Source organism: Pteropus vampyrus, unplaced genomic scaffold, assembly GCF_000151845.1.
Source record: "Pteropus vampyrus isolate Shadow unplaced genomic scaffold, Pvam_2.0 Scaffold553, whole genome shotgun sequence".
NCBI classification, from domain to species: Eukaryota; Metazoa; Chordata; class Mammalia; order Chiroptera; family Pteropodidae; genus Pteropus; species Pteropus vampyrus.
The window spans coordinates 821,041-841,356 of NW_011889334.1; the positions used below are offsets into that span (position 1 = coordinate 821,041).

At 42.0% G+C, this 20,316-nt stretch overlaps 2 protein-coding genes across 8 annotated transcripts; one reads left to right on the top strand and one right to left on the bottom strand.

Annotated features, from left to right (window-relative positions):
• Nucleotides 1–482: 482 nt before the first annotated feature.
• ZNRD1 (zinc ribbon domain containing 1) lies at nt 483–4,171 on the bottom strand. 6 transcript variants are annotated; one of them, XM_023525399.1, is made up of 5 exons: nt 3,843–4,034; nt 3,353–3,508; nt 3,009–3,127; nt 2,691–2,811; nt 483–906 (listed from the first exon to the last, which is right to left on the bottom strand). In XM_023525399.1, exons 2-5 carry the CDS (start codon nt 3,486–3,488, stop codon nt 833–835), a joined length of 450 nt encoding a protein of 149 aa, XP_023381167.1. In that variant the 5' UTR covers nt 3,489–3,508; nt 3,843–4,034; the 3' UTR covers nt 483–832. The 6 variants fall into 6 exon arrangements, with proteins under 6 accessions (XP_023381167.1, XP_011382307.1, XP_023381168.1 ...); XM_011384005.2 differs by lacking the exon at nt 3,843–4,034 and adding an exon at nt 3,665–3,796 and having other exon boundaries at nt 2,691–2,800; nt 3,009–3,109; XM_023525400.1 differs by lacking the exon at nt 3,843–4,034 and adding an exon at nt 3,665–3,796 and having other exon boundaries at nt 2,691–2,800.
• Nucleotides 4,163–20,265, top strand: ZFP57 (ZFP57 zinc finger protein). 2 transcript variants are annotated; one of them, XM_023525386.1, is made up of 6 exons: nt 4,163–4,267; nt 6,764–6,840; nt 16,605–17,069; nt 17,516–17,642; nt 18,072–18,176; nt 18,993–20,265. In XM_023525386.1, exons 3-6 carry the CDS (start codon nt 16,944–16,946, stop codon nt 20,246–20,248), a joined length of 1,614 nt encoding a protein of 537 aa, XP_023381154.1. In that variant the 5' UTR covers nt 4,163–4,267; nt 6,764–6,840; nt 16,605–16,943; the 3' UTR covers nt 20,249–20,265. The 2 variants fall into 2 exon arrangements, with proteins under 2 accessions (XP_023381154.1, XP_023381155.1); XM_023525387.1 differs by having other exon boundaries at nt 18,096–18,176.
• The last annotated feature ends 51 nt before the right edge of the window (nt 20,266–20,316 follow it).

The following is a 20,316-nucleotide window of genomic DNA, read 5'->3' on the forward strand; positions in this document are numbered from 1 at the left end:
GCTCCCAGTGTTGTGGGAAAGCCTGGCATGCTTAGGACTAACAAAAATATTAAGACATTGGGATATTAACGTAGATGTAAATGTCATCTGTGAAAATTTGAATATGTTTATTGTGCCTGGACTATATACTTATTTCCCTTTTAAGTTTTTGGTTCAAAGTGAAAAAAGTAAGGTACAACTCAGCATATATATTATAGCCCATTAAAAGAAAAACATCTCTGTGGAGTGGAATTCCCGATAATTTTTACTTTTTTCTACATGTTACAATAAATTATATATCACATTTATCTCAAGAGCAACAAAAAAGCAATTTCCAAATGTCCACCTGTAGTAAGTACATACTGATATCCCTTAGTATCAGATTTTTAGTTGTTCAAACTTAACGTATCAAATAGGTCTGGGTAAATTTTTTGTTGAATCTCTCCAAACATCCACTTTTTGTTTCCCTACACTCAGGAACCAAATAGATTTAGATAGTGAGGAAATACTTACAGTTGCTTTTTTTATATTAGCCTCATTTCTGGCTCCATTTTTTGTCTTTTTTTTTTTCCTTTTTCTTTCTTGTACTAATTTATACTCTTTGTTACTGATATATTTGTTGAAAGAACAATATAAGCTCATTTAAATTCCTTTTGGAGCAAGACAGTATAAATAACATACATATGTCTAGGTCTTACAGAAAAATATAACTTTAATAGGAAAACTCAACTGAAATAGGAGTACCCTGGGGACAATAGTAATCTTCACATGATGAAGAGATGCTTCTCTTCTGGGAGCAAAATACTGCAACCAGTGGATGGACAAGAGATCTAAGAACCAATGTCCATCACCTTCAAAGGAAGAGGAGAGGGAAGGATTGTTGAGTCATCCAGAAAAAAAAATTAAGAGTCTTCCTTCTCCTGGAACCTATGGAGGAAGAAAGGATTTCTTTGTTATATTTGACCAAAGGAAAATGTTCTAGCAGTGTAAGATGAAATATTCAAATAATCAAGGAAAGACTTTTATTTATTGACACTGGAAGGACTAGCTCCCCTAAACAATCCTCCAACTTCGAGCCAACTAAAAATGCTGGGATTAAAAATATATCTAATGAATTACGACCTTGAAGTATGCAAAGACTTTTTGGACACAAAAAGCACTAGCCATAAAAGAGGCGGGGAGAGATAAACTAGACCTAGTAAAAATTGAAAACTGCTCATTTAAAAAAAGTTAAATAGGTAAGACTGGGAAAAATACTCTCAAAAGATATATCTAATGAATATTTTTAATCCATTGATGACATGGCAAAAAAGTAGAGAGTAAAATAATGTAAAACCAGGAAACTAAACAAGTAAGTTAAAACTGATGCCCCTGCTATTGTGGTGCCCCTTGCTGTTCTGACATGGAGGAACCAGAGACAAAGCTACAGTATCTGATAGGAGATACTCTGCATAAATTTGGGACCTCCCCCTCTGTGTAAAAGTAAATAAGAAAAAAAAAAAAAATTCCACCTCTATAGAGGGGAATTTATCTCGGTAGAGGAAGGAAAATATCTCCCCTGAGATTTTCTAACCATAAGCTGGCCCTTACATCGATTTGCAACCCAAATTCATACTACCTATGTAGTCAAAAAAAACCTGGAGCCAAGAATTTATTTAAAGTGATTCTGGCTTGGTAGTGCCTCAAGACACCTGAACAGGAAACACAAATGCCGATTTCACCTGAGGCCTCAAAGAATTCTCATTCAAAAACAAACAAACTGAACTTACAGTCAAAAATCACAAAACAAAGAAAAAGGCACCATGAGAGCAGAAATCATGTACAGCAGCATCAGACTCTCAAAAACTGGGTATTGAAATTATCAGACAATATAAATAACCATGTTTAATATATTTAAATGTAATATATACTTTAAGGATAAAAGGAACAATTTAAAATATGATTAAGGAATTGGGAATTATTAAAAATGAGATTAGAAAAGTGATAAAGTAGAACTCTAAAAAATTTTTTAACGTAAAATAACAAAAAAAACCTCAGTGACCTGGAAGAGAGACCTGGAGAAATTACCCAAAGCAGCATAGATAGAAATGGAAATATGAGAGGCAGGGTGAGAGAAACTGAGGATAAGTAGTCTAATAAATAGCTAATTATAATTAGAGTTCCAGAATGTGAGCATTGAGAACATGGGAGGAAAGCAATATTCAATGAGATAATGGCTGATGATTTTCTAAAGATGATGTGAATAAAAGAAAAATCAATCTTCAGTTTCAAAAAGTCCAAATCCTAAACAGGATAAATGAAAGAAAGCCACATCTTCATAAAGTGTAGTGAAAATGCAGAACACCAGAGACAAAGAGGAGTTTATAAATACCATTCAGAGAGCCCATGTTCTTTAAATCATGCACAGCTAATTCTCCCAAAAGTACAACTTGAGTGCAGTGGAAGATTCCAATACAACATGCTGAACACTAAGCAATACTTGCCTTCTGTATTTTTCATTTCCTTTTAAATATTTTAAAAAGTTTACTTCACTGGCTAATAAAAAGATAAGTATAATTTTTAGAAATATAAACAACCACAAATCTATTACCTGAACTTACAGAAATGGATGGGACCAAAAGAAACAACTGTTTATTCAGTACAAGAAATAAATCCCTGGATTTGTTTAGTTAGCAAATAGACTGAGAAAGGGCAAGGGGAAGGATACACACTTGCAGTTGGTACAGGTGTAGAAGACAGTCTGCCCTTCATCCGCCGAGCGCATCTGTCTGGTGTGGTATGCCATTCCCTCATGACCACATCGAGAGCAGCGCCTGTCAACCTGGGAAGCAACTGGTGGGTTAGGGAGACCTAGTTATATTTCCCTACTTCCCACAGGAAGCAGGCTATAACACTCCTCGGACATTGCTGCTCTAAAGGTCCCTCTTTTCTCTTGAAAGTGGGTACAAAACTCTCCAGATCTCAGCAATCACCCCTCATATATTTCCTACCCTCCCTATAGGGGCCCAACCTTGATGTCATTAACCTACCACGGGTCCCTGGAATTCAGGTCCTCCCTCCATCGACATAGGCATGGCTGTCCCCAGTTTGTGGAACACAAATGAAGTCTTCACAACCTTCCCTTCGAAGTCTGCACAGGCAGTGAGAACTGGTTGTACAAACAAGCGGAGGGAGCTGACGCCCGCAACTCCCTCTCAGTTAGGCCAGGTGGCCTTACAAATTCCCTTCAAGTTTGGTCCAGAGACGAAAATTACTAAGTGCCTGAGGTCCTGCTTTAGAGTCCCCCACCGATAGAACCAATTTGGAGGTCCTCAAGCCTCCAACCTTCCCATGCTGGGTCTACAGCCCGGGCCGCTGCGTAGAAGCCCCTTACCTCTCACGTTGATGGAGAAACCACAGCGAGTACAGGTGACTGTATCCTGAGTCCCTGGCAGAGGCAGGACGGAGCCGCAATCCGGACAGAAATCCAGGTCCGACTGAAAACTGGAGCCGGTGCCAGCGAGGTCCATGACAGACAGGTGGTCGAGGGCTGAGAAGGAGAAAGAGAAGTTTATTAACAAAAGAGGGTAGCCTCCTCCCCACTCAGGGGTCATTCTTGTTATTACTGGACCTCCTCCCACCCACGTCTCGTTCCGCTGCAACCAAGGAGCCCGAACGTCTGGAATTCCCAGCCCCAGTCGAGTACCACTGGACTTTAGGGTTTTCCTGGGCCAGGTGAGAAGAGCCAGCCAACTCCGCTGGCTAGAGCGCCAGCTCTGGAGGGATAGAGAGACAGCGAGCGCGAGACGGGCTAGAGCGTCAACGCGTTCCGGCTCACGGTTCACTGTGACGTCATAATTAATCGCAAACAAGATCCCGAGAACCTTAAGAGAAGGAGAAGAACCTCGCTGAAGGATGGCAGCGCCTCCTTTAGCTTGGCTCTGCGACTTTGGATAGGAAGACGGGTACTCAACGCTGTGCCTTCCGCTACTTTTCCCCTCAGGACTCCGAGCTGCGATGTTTATTTTCTTGGTCTTCCATCTTACAGAGGCCCAGTGCGGGGCGGGGGAAGGGCGTACCTCCGAAATTCGTACTAACCTTCGAAATATTAATTTATTCGGAATAGAGAACTACAATCCCCGCCGTTCTTGAGCCAGTATTTCCCTTTTGCGGCTGCGCGGTAGTTAGAAAGCTAAGCATTTTGGGAGTTCCAGTTCTAACGCTCCTTGGGCCTCGCTGGCCAAACGAGGGCTTTCTACAAAACCAGTCTGGCTCGTGTGTTTTGAGGTCTTCTGGGCCTTTGGAAGGGGTGAGTCGGCTTCTTAAGGGGAAGGAAGTGGTGAGGGTAAAAGCGGAGAAGGAATGCTTCGTCCCTGGGAACGAAAGAAAGCAGTGATGAAATTGGACACTTGGGAACAGGCTCAGGACTTTGGAGGTGGCGATACAGAAGAGATCTTAGATGCTAGCATTGGTCAAGGGAGCAAACGGGTAGGATTTCATAGGACTTAGGTCGAGTTTGGCTTTCATTTGCAGCCCTTTCACCTCGTCCCTCGCCTCCCGTCCAACCAACTCGAAATCATCATCATCTGTAAGGCGGACAGTTGACATCTCCCAAATCTTTTATAAAACACGAGGACAAATATCTTTAGAAAATCTATTTTCAGTCATCTGTTAGTACAGTCTAAAGTAGAACGTTGCCATGAAGGGACCGCTCCTGGATGTTTCCTAGTTTCCTCCCGGCCCTTTCATCCCCACCCAACCAGATGGCTTTACTAAGCTCCTTACATATAAAAGTTCTGGAACTGTCACTGTTTTCTCCTCTGAAAGATAAAAGATGTGGTCTCCTTGAGAAAGGCTCTGGTCTTCCTTTCTCTGCAGTAATGGAGAGACACAATAGTGAAGGGGTTAGAACTCTGAGCAAGCTACCAGAGAGCGAGAGTCCCATAATTTGATTTACCTGGGTGTTTTGTCTGTCTTACAAAGGGGAGGTCTGTTACAGAGTCTATGATGGTAGGCAGTTTTTATTCTCACTTCTTTGTGTGTCTGTCTCCTTTGAAAATGGAATTTGAAATTAGCCCTCTTCCCCCACCAACTTTACCTTTTCATTGAAGATCCACCATGAGTTGAATTCTGTCCTAATGCAGTAAAGGAACGTAAGCGTTATAAGGCATGGCCCTTTTCCAACAAAAGCTCACAATCTGTTCAGTTAGTATTTATTAAGCACCTATGTTAGTCTTTGAGATGAGGCTTGGGCTGCAAAGTTGAAAACTTCTCTGACCTTAAAAAAATACAAATGAATAATTATAATATAATGAAAGTACACTAATAGGACAAAATATGAGAACCAGGGACAGGCATATGAAACAAATATCCTTATGCAATCAAGGAAGACTGGTAAATATTTGAATAAAAAATAGATGCAGTGTTATAGGGAATATAAGAGAAAGATGCTCAGATATTATATGATAAAGATAATCAATTAAATCATTAATTATGAGAACTTGGGATCAAAAAGTCTAATGTTAAGTACTGTGCTAGATGCTATGTACTGAGAAATAAAAGTCATTTTAAAATCTCAAAATAGGTATACATAGGCAGATAAAAATGTACGTAAGAGGTCAGTGAGATCCAATATTTGCTATCAGATCCCTTTGATAATATAGATACATCATTTTATTTGTTGATATAAATTATAATTCCAGTTTGTGAATTTAAATTCAGCATCAAAAATTTAAGTGATATATGAATACAGATATGATTGATATCTGTAAACCATGATTGATTTTCAAATGAGTTATAGAAATAAAAAATGTTAAGTGTTCAGAAGAAGGCAAAATCACTGTTACACAGAGTAAACTAGAAAGACTTTATAGAGAGGGGCTTGACCTGTGGAGGATAGACAACCGGCATTTATTGATAACTTACCAGATCTCAAGCATTGTGCCAAGCTCTTTAATTCACATTTTCTTTATTATCCCAAGAGGTAGAATTTTGTCTTATATCTCATTTTATAGATAAGGAAAGTGATATAGAGAGATTAAGTTGCTTGCCCTGAGTCACACATCTGCGAAATGGTGGAATTAGGTTTCAAACAGCACTGTCAAGCTTCAAAGCCCATGCTCTTAATCATAAATAGTATTTAAAAAAGACATAGAGATGAAATGCCAGGCATCTTCAGTGGTTTAAATATGACCTCATAGCAAACTCAGATTGGACCAGGGGTGACATAAAAAGTTGGTAGTCTTCATTTGTGTTGCCGTCAGCCTGTACTATAAATAAACCCAGAGTAAGCGCAAATTCCCATCATAAGGTGTTGAACAGAGAATGGCTTCATAATGGATTTAAAGTTGAAGGATGAATGGCAATATAAGGAGGAACAGAATTTCAGAACGAAAGATTAGAAGGCAGAGATGCTATATGTGCTGATAGAAGCAGAGAGGGCCCAGATCAAGAAACTGCAGAAAGAGAATGAACAGATAACACTGCAGCCTAGAATTATCTCAGAAAGCAGAGGGGGCTGGGAGACTGAGCAATCTGACATAGATGTGCTTGAGCAACACTTCACCAAGAAACCTGTCTCTCCCTTGTCCAAATCCCTGATAAAAGATTCAGAATGGTTTGCATTGAGTCCACCAGAGAAGTATGCTTTTAATTTATGTGAAAGGATATGTTCTTATTTAAAAAAAAAAAAAAATCTTTGTTCTCCACCGCAGGAATGCAGTGGTTTCCCATGGGGGAAATAGTATATGAGATATGTTCTGACACTTCCCACATTGTAATCTGCCTTTGCTTATTTATCTTTCAGATTGATCTGGGCTAAAGCATCTAGAGACCCTAGGACTGCTTCAGGTCAGCAGTCTCCACTGGAGAAAAAAAATATTGGTAAATAAATTATCTTCACATCATAGTTTGGAACTACTAAGAGAAGGATTGTTAGGTTTAAAATTCTTCTGCTGAAGCTACACTCTCCAGTAGTGTGTCTACACTGGCAAATGTTATCTGTACTTGCAAAACAAGGTATTATTTTGAAAACTCCCAACACTCTATTTTTAAAAAGCTAGTTATTGATTTTGGTGGTGGGTACATCAACTTTCACAGCTCACTGGCTCATCTAGGAATGATGAGAGTAAAATCACAGTTCTTACACCAAAGTAAGTAAAAGACCACACATCTTTTCTTGGTAAGCTCAGGTAAGCTCCTGTTTAAATGTTCAAAATAAAATGATGGTCACCTTATAAAACTCTGTGCCTCACTCTGACAGAATCTAGGTGGCATGTATACAAAAGCAGCAAGACAACTGATAACTCAAAAATATCGGGAAGAATATGAATCACTTTGTAGGGAGCAAGATCTTTCTCTTGACTACTGGCTTGCCAAAGCGGAGTCTTACTATAATAAAAGATTAGTGGAAATGATGAAAGAACAAGACACAGGCAATGCAATCAAGAAGAAGTTGGAGGGAAAAACAACCCAAAGCATAGAGAGACAAAAATAGTACTATTTGGTACCTGATAGAGATGAAACACATAGAGAGGCACATATATCGAGCAGGACAGGTCAGAGAATTTAAGAAGAAAATGTTTAAACAATTACTATGGTCTCATAGTGAAACAACAATCCCAAAAATTGTGCCGGAAGAGCACAGTGTCCAGAAGGCACAGAGAGGAAAACAGGTAAATGAGAGACAACATACAAATTAAAGATCATCAGGAATGCATGATTAGGAGAGAACTTGTAGAGCAAAGACTCAAGGAAAGACTTGAGAAAAGGCCAGAGCCAGCCACCTACACAGGAGAAGCATGAGAGAGTTAACAAAGAGATAAAAGAGTTTGAAAGTGTTATTGCATATCCACTTTTCCAGCCACACAGTGGAAGTCAGGTTAAAGTGAATATTCTTATGGAAAAGTCTCAAAATAAAGAAGAGAATACAATTATAAAACCATATCAAAGAAAATTCTTAGCTATGCCACGCTTTTTGAGGAGTCAAATAGGAAAAATAAAAGATTGGTAAAATTTCAATGCTTTTTTGATAAAATCATGTCTCTTAAACAAACCTTTTTAATTTTTTTAATGCTAGTTCTCATCTCTCCCCAGAGTTCAGTGAACTCCATTTGTATCAGATACGTAAATACCAGATAGTTCTGGACTTGAAAACTAGCTTAGCTATTTTTAGTTGCCTTGTATTTAAGTTGCTTATTTCTTTGATGTTCAGTTTCCTCATCTGTAAAGTGAGATTAAAGCATTACATAGCATTTATAGGAGGATTATGATTTCTGTGAAGTGTTAGCATATATTAGATATATTAGATGTTACATAAATGTTAGTTTTCCCACTTGGGAAGACCTGGCTTGGGCAGTGATAGTGAATAAGGAATTGTTCTCATCTGTCTCTCCCATCCCTCTGCTCCCAACTCTGGAAGGCTGTCTTGATGAGATTGCTATAGGTAAGTATGTGATCTTTCATTTCCCATTCATACTTTTATCAGGGAACTATTAACCATGCCCTGAAAGTTTAACGTGCACTGTGCAATTTATTTGTATGAGAAGCTTAATTCTGAGAACCTCCTATGTGCCAAGCATTGTTAGTTACTGGGAGTGAACAAAGAGAAGTCCCTGCTCTTGAATAGGTTATAACTAATGGCATAGATCATTCTCTAAACAAGTAACAAAATGTGGTAAGGATTATGGCAGAGGAGTTGTACAGAAGCGAGTCACCTAACCTGGCCTACGTGAGCAGGGTAAGGAGGAATAAGGTCAGAGAAGGGAGTATAGTAGTCTCATGTTTCTTCCAACTCCGTATTTTGTCATTTTCTATCACCTACTTAAGATGTTTCCAATGTTTGAATCTACTCAGAGGTAGATTCACTCACCTTCTCTAAAATAGATGTTGTCCAACACTAACTGATAAATCAGAAAGCAAATTTATGAATTTAGTGAGACTTTTAATCCCCAAGCAGAATGAAATTTATTGTTTTCCATTCAGTTCATTTTCTTTTCAAATACCAGAAAGTTGGGAAGGGAGAGGTTCAGAGTAGGTGAACAGAGAATCAGAGAAATGAAAACTGGATGCCCTAAGGAATATACTTAATTTGTGATATTCCTGATGCCTACCCTTCTGTACTAACAGGATACCCTTTACCCAGGATATTGCTGGATCAACACTATTCAATAGAACCTCTTCCAATGATATAACTGTGCTATATTTTTGCTTTTCAATATAGTGGCCACTTCCCACATGTGGCTATTGAGCATTTGATATGTAGCCAATGTGACTAAGGAACTGAATTTTTTATTTTATTTAATTTAAATTAATTTTAAATTGCCACATGTGGCAAGTGACTGCCATATTGTAGAGCATGGCACTAGATAAACATACTTTGTTTTCTAGACTTCAGTCCCACAATCAGTTTTCTGTCTTTGACAATATATGCAGGTATGATTACTGCTCATCTTACATTAGTATCAGTTTAGTTTCCTTTATATTTGAGAGGTGCCCTAATTCCTGGAAGAAATTCAGAAATACTGTAGATGACTTCTGTGTGGAAATGAGATGGCTGAAGTTACTTAAATTGGGTTCAGGAACTGGCCCTCTCTTTGCTCATTCTAGAATTTGACCAGGACATATACCAGAATCTCATTCCTACCCACCTGATTTGCCTCATGGATACTCTTGTCCTGTCTGTTCTTTGGTCTTCCATCACCATGTCTCAGCTTTAGATTTTATACCTTTCAAAGATGTGGATCATCAGAATGCAAGAGGCAGAAGACTTAGAAATCCAAATCACTAGGGTGATAAGCCCTTTGAGTTGAGTGGGACTGAAAAGTAACCTAATGCATTACTGTTAGTAATTGTTTACCATGAAGATTTCAGTTCTGGACATATAAATTGGTGAGTTCAGCTGCACTCTTTTCCTCCTCCAAATCTTGCATAAAAACTGATGATCTCAAGGCAATTTCACATCTCACATGGCTCAGAATAAAAGTCTGTGATTAAAGGGACTCAGTTTGGCCCAACTTGAGTCCATCATCTCCACCTCATAAACTCTATTCACCTTTTCATTTTCTTGTACTATGTGTGAATGATACCATAATAGTAAGTCACACTTAATGCTTTTTTTTGGTCCTAAATTCTTTTTTCTTTTCAATGTGAAATGTAATATACAAGTGATAATGTATATGTACATTTGGAAGAACAGTAAAAGATGGCCAGGTATCTGCTGCTCAGGCTGAGCAATGGGACATTACTACACCCCAGGAGCCCTTATGTGCTCTCCCCACTCACATCCTTCTCCCTTATCCTTAGAGGCAATCCCTATCCTGAATTTTGTAATAATTGTCATCTCTTTATAGTTTTTATCATCTATGCATGTACAGTTGACCCTTGAATAGTATGGGGTTGGGGGCACTGACCCACAAGGTGTAGAAAATTTATGTATAACTTTTGACTCTCCACAAACTTAACTACTAAGAGCCTACTGTTGATCAGAGGAAGCCTTACCAATAACATAAACAATTGATTAACACATATTTTGTATGTTGTATGTCTTATATACTGTATTCTTACAATAGAGAACAGATGTTATTAAGAAAATCATAAAATAGATTTATAGAACTTTATGTATTTATTGAAAAAAATCCATGTATAAGTCTATCCATACAGTTCAAACTTGTGTTGTTCAAGGGTCAGCTGTATTCTTAAGTGACATAATTGTTCATCGTTGCCTGTTTATAGCCTTAATAAAAATGGAAATATATTTTATCTGATTTACTTTGCTCATTAATATTTTTGAATTCATTTATGTTGATGTGTGGAAGTGTAGTTTTTTTTTTCCCCTCATCTTCCCAGTCTCTAAATGTTGGAGTGCTACAGAGCTGAGTCTTTAGACCCCCTTCTCTACATTTGCTCTCTCATTAAACTGAATCTCATGGCGTTAACATTATCTACATAGTGATACACCAACAATGCAAATGTATATTTCTAGTGTAGTTCATTTTCATGACATGAATATGCGACAACTTAATTACCTGTTTTGCTGATGTCATTTGGATTCTTTCCAGCTTTTGTTTTCTTCTACTTCTGTAAACATTCCTTTAATGTGTTTCTGGTGCACGTGTGTAAGAGTTTCTCCAAAATATATAAGTTGTGGTATGTTCATTATTACAAGCTTCATCCTGGGGATTGTTAGATTTCTATTCCATTGTGGTTTTATACCTATAGGCCTGTTCTGTAGATCTGGCACATATCATCCTTAGTAAATATTTGTTGAAAGAGAAAAGGACATTTGTCAACTGCTGGAAACAGCTGTGTCTGAGACAGCCAGACCCAAAATACAAAAACGGCTGATACTATACCAGTATACATACCTTCCTATATCCTGTCCATACACAATCATAGTCGACCTTTTTTTGTCCTTATATTTCAGTTGAGGTATTAAAATATATTTATTTACTTAATTTGTTTTTTAATACCCTTCCATGAAAGGCCCATTGATACCCTACCATTGATACCCATTGTCAAGAGGCACACCATTGTTAGACTAAAAATAGTCTGGAAAGCCGAAAATGACAGATTAGTTTCAAGAGCCACAATGGTGTAGCTGGATTAGGCTAGTTGGAGTAGAATAACAGCACTGTATCCTAAAAAAAAGTGTCAGCAGTGGTGAGGCACCACTGATATCCCTGAGAAAGGGTCAGAGATCCAGTGAAGTTCATCTACCAGGCGTAGGTGTGAACAATGCCCCTTGCTATGTGGCCTCCCTCGCTGTAAGACAGGTTAATTTTGGGTAGTAGTCACAAGTCTAAATCTTACTGAGTCCTTTATTTTGTGCACAGTCTGCAATAGTGAAGTTCTTGCCATGTCTTGTATGATGGATCCAGGCAGCAATGGAGGCAAATCTGCGCAAAATAGGCTCCATCAACAGCTTGATTCTGGTCAGTCTCATCAGATAACTAGCTCTTCCTGTGGGTATTCACCTGAGTGACCCAGATGGTTAGATTAGCAATTATGGTTTATCTCCACAGATTGAAGCTCCAAAGAGAGATGCCTAATGAGTCTAGTTTTTCAAGTGTCAGATCAAATAGCTAAGCCATTGGCAACAGCCCAAGAGTAAAATTATAGAAAGGTTGATCAAGGGGAGTATTGATGGGAGTTATGAAAATGGCCTTGAGTTCTGCCCACCAAGTAGTGACAGCATTCAAGTAGTGACAGCTTCCATTTTGGGTTTTGCATAACGCACTGAGATTGAGAGGCAGGCCACTCCAGATTGGTAGGAGGAGGGTTTAATAAGCAAGGGAACTTACATACAAGGTTTGTCTTGGGTGGTTGCAAGACAAGTGGATCTCCAGACCCACCTGTAAAAATCTTAACAGTTTACATAGAGGCCTTAATTGGGTTCAGTAACATATTCAGTCCAGGTGGTCTCAACAACATCTTACTTTCTCAAGGCTACGTCCTTAAAACAGCTCCTAGTGTGGGAATGATGGGCAGAACATACATTCACGAACAGGGGAGGGAATGAAGAGCCTCTGATTGCCTAGGTCCTACTGACAGGTCAACTGGTGGTTATGTCCTCTCAGTTACCCTTTCCAACAGAAGCTCAAAGGTTTATGGAGCTCTAGTGGTAGAGAACTTACCACAGCTTGCTATATAGTGACAATGAGGTGGAGTTCTTCCATTTATTGCCTATTCATGAGAAAGGATTGAGGCAATGGTTGCAGACCGAGAACCAGGAAATTGATTCAAAGACATCTGCCCAAATGGTGGTAAACTTCACACCAGGGTTTTTGTCACTAGTCTGGTGATTAGCTCAAGGGTTTGTGTCAGTATTTGGAACCATATAGATCAGAACCAGGTGGGCTTCTCCCTTTTCCTCTTAGCCTTTAGTTCTTTCAAACCAGACTCCATATATAGAAGTTCCCACAATACCCAGCTCTCCTTCAGCTTTCTTCCTCTAGCTCATTCTCTTCACACTTAGACCTCAACATCTATCTCATACCTTGTTCCACCTGAGTGTAGCCCCCTTGCAACCATCTCTACCTCAGTCTCTGTCATCAGATTTGAATCAGTTTCCCTTACCTGGTCGCTTCTCTATTTTAGGACTTAGCCCTGCATATTACTTCTTATAGTGCTGCTCTTCTGTTTTGATTATAAACTCCTTTAACTCAGCTGAGTGTCTACTGCAAAGCAAGCGTTGTGCTGAGTGCTGTTGAGACATGCAGAAATGAATAAAACTGAGTCTGTCCCAATCCCTCTCTCCAGACCTAGAGTCTAATGCTCATTGAATGAATGAATAAATGCCCTATTCATCCTATATCTCTTTGCTGACCTTCAAGACTTGAGGATCAAATCAAATTGGCAAACCATGGTCCAGGGGCCAGCTGCCTAGTTTTCTAAATAAAGTGATTTGGAACCAGGGCTGGGATAAGGGCAAGCAGGTGAAGCAGGTTTATGCCATGCAGGGTCAGATCCTATCATTTTTGAAGGACTAGTTTAGTTTCTTCATGGTTAATGGGAAGTATATTTTCTATCCCCTCCTCCAGCCTGTTTACATGTTGGTCTGAAGATGGTGGTAATGTACATGACTGCTTCAACCTCATGCTTTTCCTGCCACCCTCCCCATCAGCCTGCTGTCTGGAGACTCTTCAGTCCACTAACATGAATTGTCTATCCCTAAGGCAGAGGAGCACTGTGTCAGGTACCTTGGGAACACAGAGATTTAAAACCTGCATCTGCCAGTCATCCAGTGTGGTGACTTAAAGCAAAGGGTCTGGTTCAGGTCCCCGTGCAGCAGGACGTGGGCTTTGGCAAGGCTCAACATTGCTGGGCCTGTTTCCTCACCTGTAAAGACTGAATAGCAATGGTGTTTTTGAAGACTGAATGGCGGCTTTATTTTCAAAAGTATTTTGTGAATTGTAAAACCCCATGCCGATTGTGAAATATTTCCGTTGGGCTGATATCAAAACAAAACAAAACAAAAGTCTCTAAGAAAAGTTGAATTGGGTTCGGGTAAGTGGACAAGGTAAATAGAACTTTACCTGGGCATGGTTCTTTCTGATCCTCTACCTTTGTCTGCCGTCTGTCATCATACAAATCACAGTTGTGTATTCTCCCCTTTGCCTTTGCTTTTCTAAGATGATGTGTCCCTCCACGTCTCTTTCTGGGGGCCTGTGAGGGTCTCGTTTTTGTCCTTTGGGTGGTGATGGTGGGGATGGTTGTGTGCTTTAACCAGAGGTTTTAATTTAAAATCTAATCCTTTTTCCAAGAGTAAATTAAGACTGGGAATAAAAAAAAGCCTAGCGCTAGGTGGCACCAGCGGTTACAATTGGTAAAAGGGGTGGGCTGGCGGGGCGGGGAGTGGTCTCTTCCTTTCTGGCTTTTTAGATTGTGAACACTTTATGTTGCCGGGACCCACAGCCTCAGCTCAGTAACCGGGCAGCGGACGCGGGTGAGTTGGCGGACTAAGAGGGAGCAGGGCCGCGGCGGGGTCGCGGACGCCTCTTACCTGTCGTCGGGGAAAGGGTGAGAGCAGGTTACCGCAGGTCCCCCGGGATCCCTACGCTCTGAAGTCTTTGCGGCGGGTGAGTGGGGCCGAGAGGAGTTGAGCTCACGATGGCACAGGCTAAGGGAGGGTGTTTGTCTCGTAATCCCCCGACCCGATCTTGGCAGATGAGAACATTGCGCCTCCAATCTTGGAGGAGTTTCCAACCTTTGGGGCCCGTTGGGGCAACATGCGTTAGTCAAGAGTGTGGCCCAATGCGCAGACAACTCCGGCGACGTTGGGGACTCAGCGCCGAGGAGGGGCTCCTGGCACGTGTTGAGAAATTTGGGATCCCAGGAAGGAAGTTCCGGGGGCAGAAACCTCGGGCAATGACAACCCAGTCAGTGGAGTCATTTTGAACACAAAAACCTCACCCAGTGGGTGTTCATAAGCGCCTGCCGTGCTACGCAATGGTGAGCAAAACTGTCTCGCTTTCTGCCCGAGGGAAGCCTCCAGGTTGGAGTGCGGGAGCTGGGCGCGCAGTGGCACGAGGTGAGCATGGTGGGCTGGGCCAGCACCCACTAGAGGAAGAGCTGGGCAGTGGCTGAAAAGGGTCCTTGAAGGACTGAGCAGAGACCCGGAGGCCACGTGAGAGGGGCGAGTGTCCGAGGGCCGTTGTACTTGGCTGAAGGGAAGTAATTACTCAAGTGGTGTAGCACTGGGGTGGGGCGGCGAGGTCGTATCCCACAGTCGTTCTTGGAATTTTGGGAAAGGATTGACGGGTTTCAGGTTAGGGAGAGACTGGGTGGACTCAGAGGACAGGAAAATGGCGACACATTTTCTCGGGGGATTTACTTCTGGAAGGGTAGAGACAGGGCTGGGATCAGATAACACCCCTGCGCAGAGAGTCTCTTGAGTTATACCAAGCCTCCTTACACTAGCCAGCGGGCCGGGTTGAGCTCTGGAACTTCTGAATGGAGAAAGTACTGTGGGAGGTACAAGTGCTCGAGGCAAGCAGCAGCTGCCAGAAATTCAGTCTCCACAGTCCTGCTCCCTCCCCAAACCAGAGCTAGTTTAGAATCCACACCAGGGGTCTCTTCCTACAAACCCCAGCAAATGCTGCTTTGAGGACTAGTGACAGAAGTGGGTCTTTCGTGCTGGAGAACAGGAAAGCCAGGGCCTTGAAGATGCTATTATTGATACTGTTTGGAAATGTTACCTTTATTGTGTTTCGCTGAAGAGCAGAAAAATAATCCAGACTTGCACACCAAACAGAATGATTTTGAATAGTCTTGAAGGAAAAGAAGGAAGGAAGGGAGGGACTCAACTTTAGTTACCAGGAATGCACCTTTCATGTCAACTTTCTTTTTAGAGATCCAGTTAACTCCATTGCCAAATGCTTTTCCTTGATGATATTTTCTATTTCATCACCTGTCCAAAAAAGTGAAAGAAAAAAGCCAACATGTTTTTATGCCTTTATTCTTTTCATTTCATCTCAGGAGTAGATGAAATGTAGAATGAAAAGTAGAGTGAGTGACTGTCAGCAGGAAGAGGCGAGGGTTTAACCATGTTTGCTGCAGAGCAGGAAATTTCCAGGTGGGTAGGAAACCTCAGTGCTGGGCTCATCGTAAGCCCAGAATAAATGTTCACTGCTGAGTTATCACTATTGTTTTATTTTTTTTAAACAAGGATCTGTATATATTTAAAATCCACAGAATCATGTATTTTTTTGCTCCCAGATGGGATCTTAGAGAGTGTCTCCTTTAATCCCATTTTCCAATGAAATCAGATCAGAATGAAAGGAATTGTGCAAGGTGGTTTGTGACAGGTCCGGGGCTGGTTATCACAGGCATATACTTTCTTTCCAGAATTCTGCACCGCTGCTATAGAGAATGCTGTGAGACAGCGGAAATCATGTCCTCAGTGGTACAGAGTCTAGGCTTTGGACACTGATTCTGCTGTGGACCAGGAGTATCCTTGAGTAACTTAGCATTTCTGCACTTTAGATTAGTTAAAATGAGGCTAGTAATTGTTACCTAAGACAGTGATGAGAGGATTCCATGGCACAGAGCAGGAATTCAATAACTTTTGGAGTTACTTGACCAAATAAGGAAGCTATTGTTCCTCTCCCCCCCCCTTGCTGATGTGTTTTGTTTCTCTCTGACCTCAGGTTCCTAGACTTGGCACCAGCCAGTGGTTAGAAGCAGGGTGAAACAGAAGGCAGATGCCTTCATAGTCCCAACCTGGCATTACTGGACAATGGCAGCTGAAGCAGGAGTGACGAGATCCCTGAACTTTCACAACTGAGAACAACTTTGAGAACACAGAACAAAAAAAGGAAGACAGCCCCTTGGAGCAGATACATTTGTCACAGGAAGCCACGTCAAACCCTGGGGCCTTTGCAAAGCCTCTCCATCTGCTTAATTACTGGGAAGTAGATAGCCCCAGGAAGGTGTCCAGCCAGCCTTTGGGGCAAAGCCAGGAGTGGATAAAACTAGAAAGAGACGCCATGGAAGAGAAGGTGTTTGACCAGCTGAAGCCAATTGAACCTGTACAGAAGCTGCTCCCTCACGTGGACAAGGAGACTCTTCAGGAAGCTCTGAAGAGAGAGGGCTGGTGGAAAGCATGGGTGAAGGTGAGGAGACCAAGCTAGAGAGAGGGAGGGCCCAGGTCCTAGACTCCAGAAGCTCTTTCATCCATTCCCCTGTCTACAGGTCAAATGGAATCTCAGACTGTTTCAAGCTGAGCAATACCCAGGAAAGGGGGCTATAAGGCCTTTGTCTCCTACACCACTCTGGCATCCTTCATAGAGTACTTCTAAAATCTATCATAGTGACAGCCTTTTTTCTTTTGCTTCCCTTCCTATTTATATTCAATATATACCCTTCCCTTTTCTCCTATATTGTTCTTCCCTCCTCTTTATCCTTCCTTTCCTTTCTATACATCATCGTTGTTGACTTTGTCTGTTTTATATTTCTCTTACTTCCATGGTTTTATTTTTCTCTCAGTTTTCTGAACCTTGAGACTGGATGTCTGTCTCTGTATGTGTACAGACTCCCTGAGCTTCTCCTACTCTTCCAGAAGCCAGTCACCTTTGAGGATGTGGCAGTGAATTTCACCCAGGAAGAGTGGGAATCTCTAGATGCCAGTCAGAGGGTCCTCTACCAGGATGTTATGTCAGAGACCTTCAAAAACCTGGTGTCTGTGGGTAAGAGACTGGGGTTCCCTTAGCAAGCCCCCTATCCCAGGACCCTTGGATACCTGGTTTCCCTGGACAGGTAAATCAGCTCACAAGGAGCTTCACTGACCCTTGGTTCTCGGGTTTGAAAGATCTGGATCACTAAGCTTAAGGTAAAGGAAAAGAAATGAAAGCCTACATGAAGGCGAAGATATCACTTGTAACATGATGACAAAATATGCAAATTTTCCTATTCATCCATTCAGTATTTACTGAGTCACTCCTGTTATGTACCAGGCACCAGTTAGAAGCTGGTCTTTTGAGTGTCTCCTCTCTTCATCTGTGTCCCAGATTATGGTTCTTAAACCGAGGCTACAAAAAAAGGTAGCCTGTTGTCCCCTTTTGGTAGGAAGGGGCCAAGCCTGGGACCTCAATACCTTCTCCCTTCCCACTCTCCAGCTTGCATCTTTCTGTCTAATCCAGATCTGATTACCAAGCTTGAACAAGATGAGAAACAGTGGAGAGCAGATCTTTGTCCCCCAAACAGAGAAGGCCACCCTTCAGGTAAGATTGCAAAGGAGAGAGGAAGGATGGAAAGCTGCCTAAGAGGATCAGGGCTCTGTATATTATCTCCTAGCCTGTATCCTTCCAGACTGGTCAGACTATGAGCTGGATGAGACCTTGAGATCATCTGTTGGAATCCTTTGGCTTCGAGAAGATGAATATATAAGTCGTTCAGGACAAGTGAATATCTCTATTTTCTAGGAATTGAGGGACTATGTGTAGGTTGCTTATGTCAGTGATACTCCTTTGATGAAAAAGTCCTTTCCAGGAGAAAAGGAAAAGAAGGAAGATGAACTTGATGCTGAATGGAAGTTGAAGAGACTTGTTCCTGAGAGTAGAATAAGGATTTGAGAGAAACTGAAGGCCAGACTGACCACATGTCCTAGTTTGCCAAGACAGTCCTAGTCCTGGTTTACTTCTCATTAACTTCTCATCCAAGCGTGATTATTAATAGCACCGCCTGTCACTCAAGTGTCCCAATTTGCATGATATATTATGAGGTCACCTGTGAGTATCTGTGGAGTATCTATGGGAGTGTGAGCAATACTGAAAATGAGAGAAAATGGATTTCAGAAATTATGGTTATAGGTTAAAAATTTAATCTCTGATACTATTGGAGGATTCCAGTTCAATTTTTATTTGCTTTTAATTTGAAAAACCCAAAAGTTTTTACTTAACTCTAGCCCATGCAGTCTAAGAGTGAACATGAATATGTTGACTGGGAGAATGAGGGCAGGAAGAGGGAAGTAGCTTGGACTGAATGGAGTGTTGAGGTTCTCATGGTGAATCTTGTGTTATTCTTCCTCTTCATTGTAGGAGGCAAGAAGGAGGAAATGCAAGAACACAGTCAGAGTTTGAGAGATGAGGGGACTAATGATGACAAGGTCTCCCTTGCTTATGGAGGGTCAAGCCTAGCCTCTGCTCCAGCTGGGTCCATGGCCCCAGTGTTCCCAGCATCCTGGGCTGGGCCACCCTTTTCCTGCCACACTTGTGGGAGGTGTTTCAGCAAGCGCTCCAACCTCCATAGCCACCAGTTTGTTCATAATCCTAAGCAGACTAACAACTGCAGCCAGTGTGGGAAGTCATTTCAGAACCCCAAGGCCCTCAGCCACCACAGACGCATGCATCTTGGGGAGAGGCCCTTCTGTTGCTCACTTTGTGACAAGACCTACTGTGATGCTTCTGGACTGAGTCGTCACCGCCGTGTCCATCTGGGTTACCGGCCCCATTCATGCCCCTTCTGTGGGAAGGGCTTCCGGGACCAGTCCGAGCTCAAACGCCACCAGAAGACACACCAAAACCAGGGGACAGTAGCTGGAAACCGGAAGCATATTGTGAGGAGTCCAGGCACCACAACTGGATTCCAGGAACTCATTGTCAGGAGCCAGGGGCTTACAACTGAGAACTATGCACCAGTGGCTGGAGCCCAAGAACCCATGTTTAGAGCCAAGGGTCTTGTAGCTCACACGCAACCATCTGTAGATGGGAACCAGGCACCCACAGGCAAGAACCAAGTGATCACTGTGAGAACTTGGGCACCAATTATTACAACCCCAGGGCCTGTGTCCAGGACCCAGGCAGCCAACCCTAGAGCCCACTGCCTGGATACCAGGTCCAAGTCTCACCTACCAAAGGCTTCAAGACTCAAGGTCTTTTCTTGCCCTTATTGTCCCTTGACTTTTAGTAAGAAGACATATCTCTCCAGGCACCAGAAGGCACACCTCACACAGCAGTTAAACTGCTGCTTCTGCTGTGGCAAGTCCTTTAGCTCATTCTCTGAGCTGGTCAGGTACCAGCAGACTCACTGGAAGCAGAAGATCTACCGTTGCCCTATCTGTGACATATGCTTTGGGGAGAAGGAGGATCTTGTGGGTCACTGGGGGAGCTACAAAGGCGAAGGGCTGTGCCTGGGCAGTCCTCAAAAATGCTGGGTTATCCTGGATCAGTGGCTTGGAAAGGAAATGCATCTTCTAGGATCCATACCCCTAGGGGAGGGTTGGGAAGGAAGGGAGAAAGCATGTTGGAAAGGAAGAGAAAAAGCAAATGAGGCAGCAGAGGATCTTGAAACATAAATAAATGTTCTTTTTTGACTGAGGCTCTTTTTTTGTGTTTGGTTTTCCTAAGGACTGACCGACCTCCA

What these genes read in the sequence shown, in the direction of transcription:
- ZNRD1 (XM_023525399.1), bottom strand. Translation starts at nt 3,488, where the DNA reads ATGGACCTCGCTGGCACCGGCTCCAGTTTTCAGTCGGACCTGGATTTC. An exon ending in CTGAATTCCAGGGACCCGTG is followed by an intron (nt 2,812 to 3,008) that starts GTAGGTTAATGA and finishes CTAACCCACCAG; the next exon opens with TTGCTTCCCAGGTTGACAGG. An exon ending in TACACCTGTACCAACTGCAA is followed by an intron (nt 907 to 2,690) that starts GTGTGTATCCTT and finishes CTTCCTCCATAG; the next exon opens with GTTCCAGGAGAAGGAAGACT.
- ZFP57 (XM_023525386.1), top strand. Translation starts at nt 16,944, where the DNA reads ATGGAAGAGAAGGTGTTTGACCAGCTGAAGCCAATTGAACCTGTACAG. An exon ending in CAAAAACCTGGTGTCTGTGG is followed by an intron (nt 17,643 to 18,071) that starts GTAAGAGACTGG and finishes CCCACTCTCCAG; the next exon opens with CTTGCATCTTTCTGTCTAAT. An exon ending in CAGAGAAGGCCACCCTTCAG is followed by an intron (nt 18,177 to 18,992) that starts GTAAGATTGCAA and finishes TCTTCATTGTAG; the next exon opens with GAGGCAAGAAGGAGGAAATG.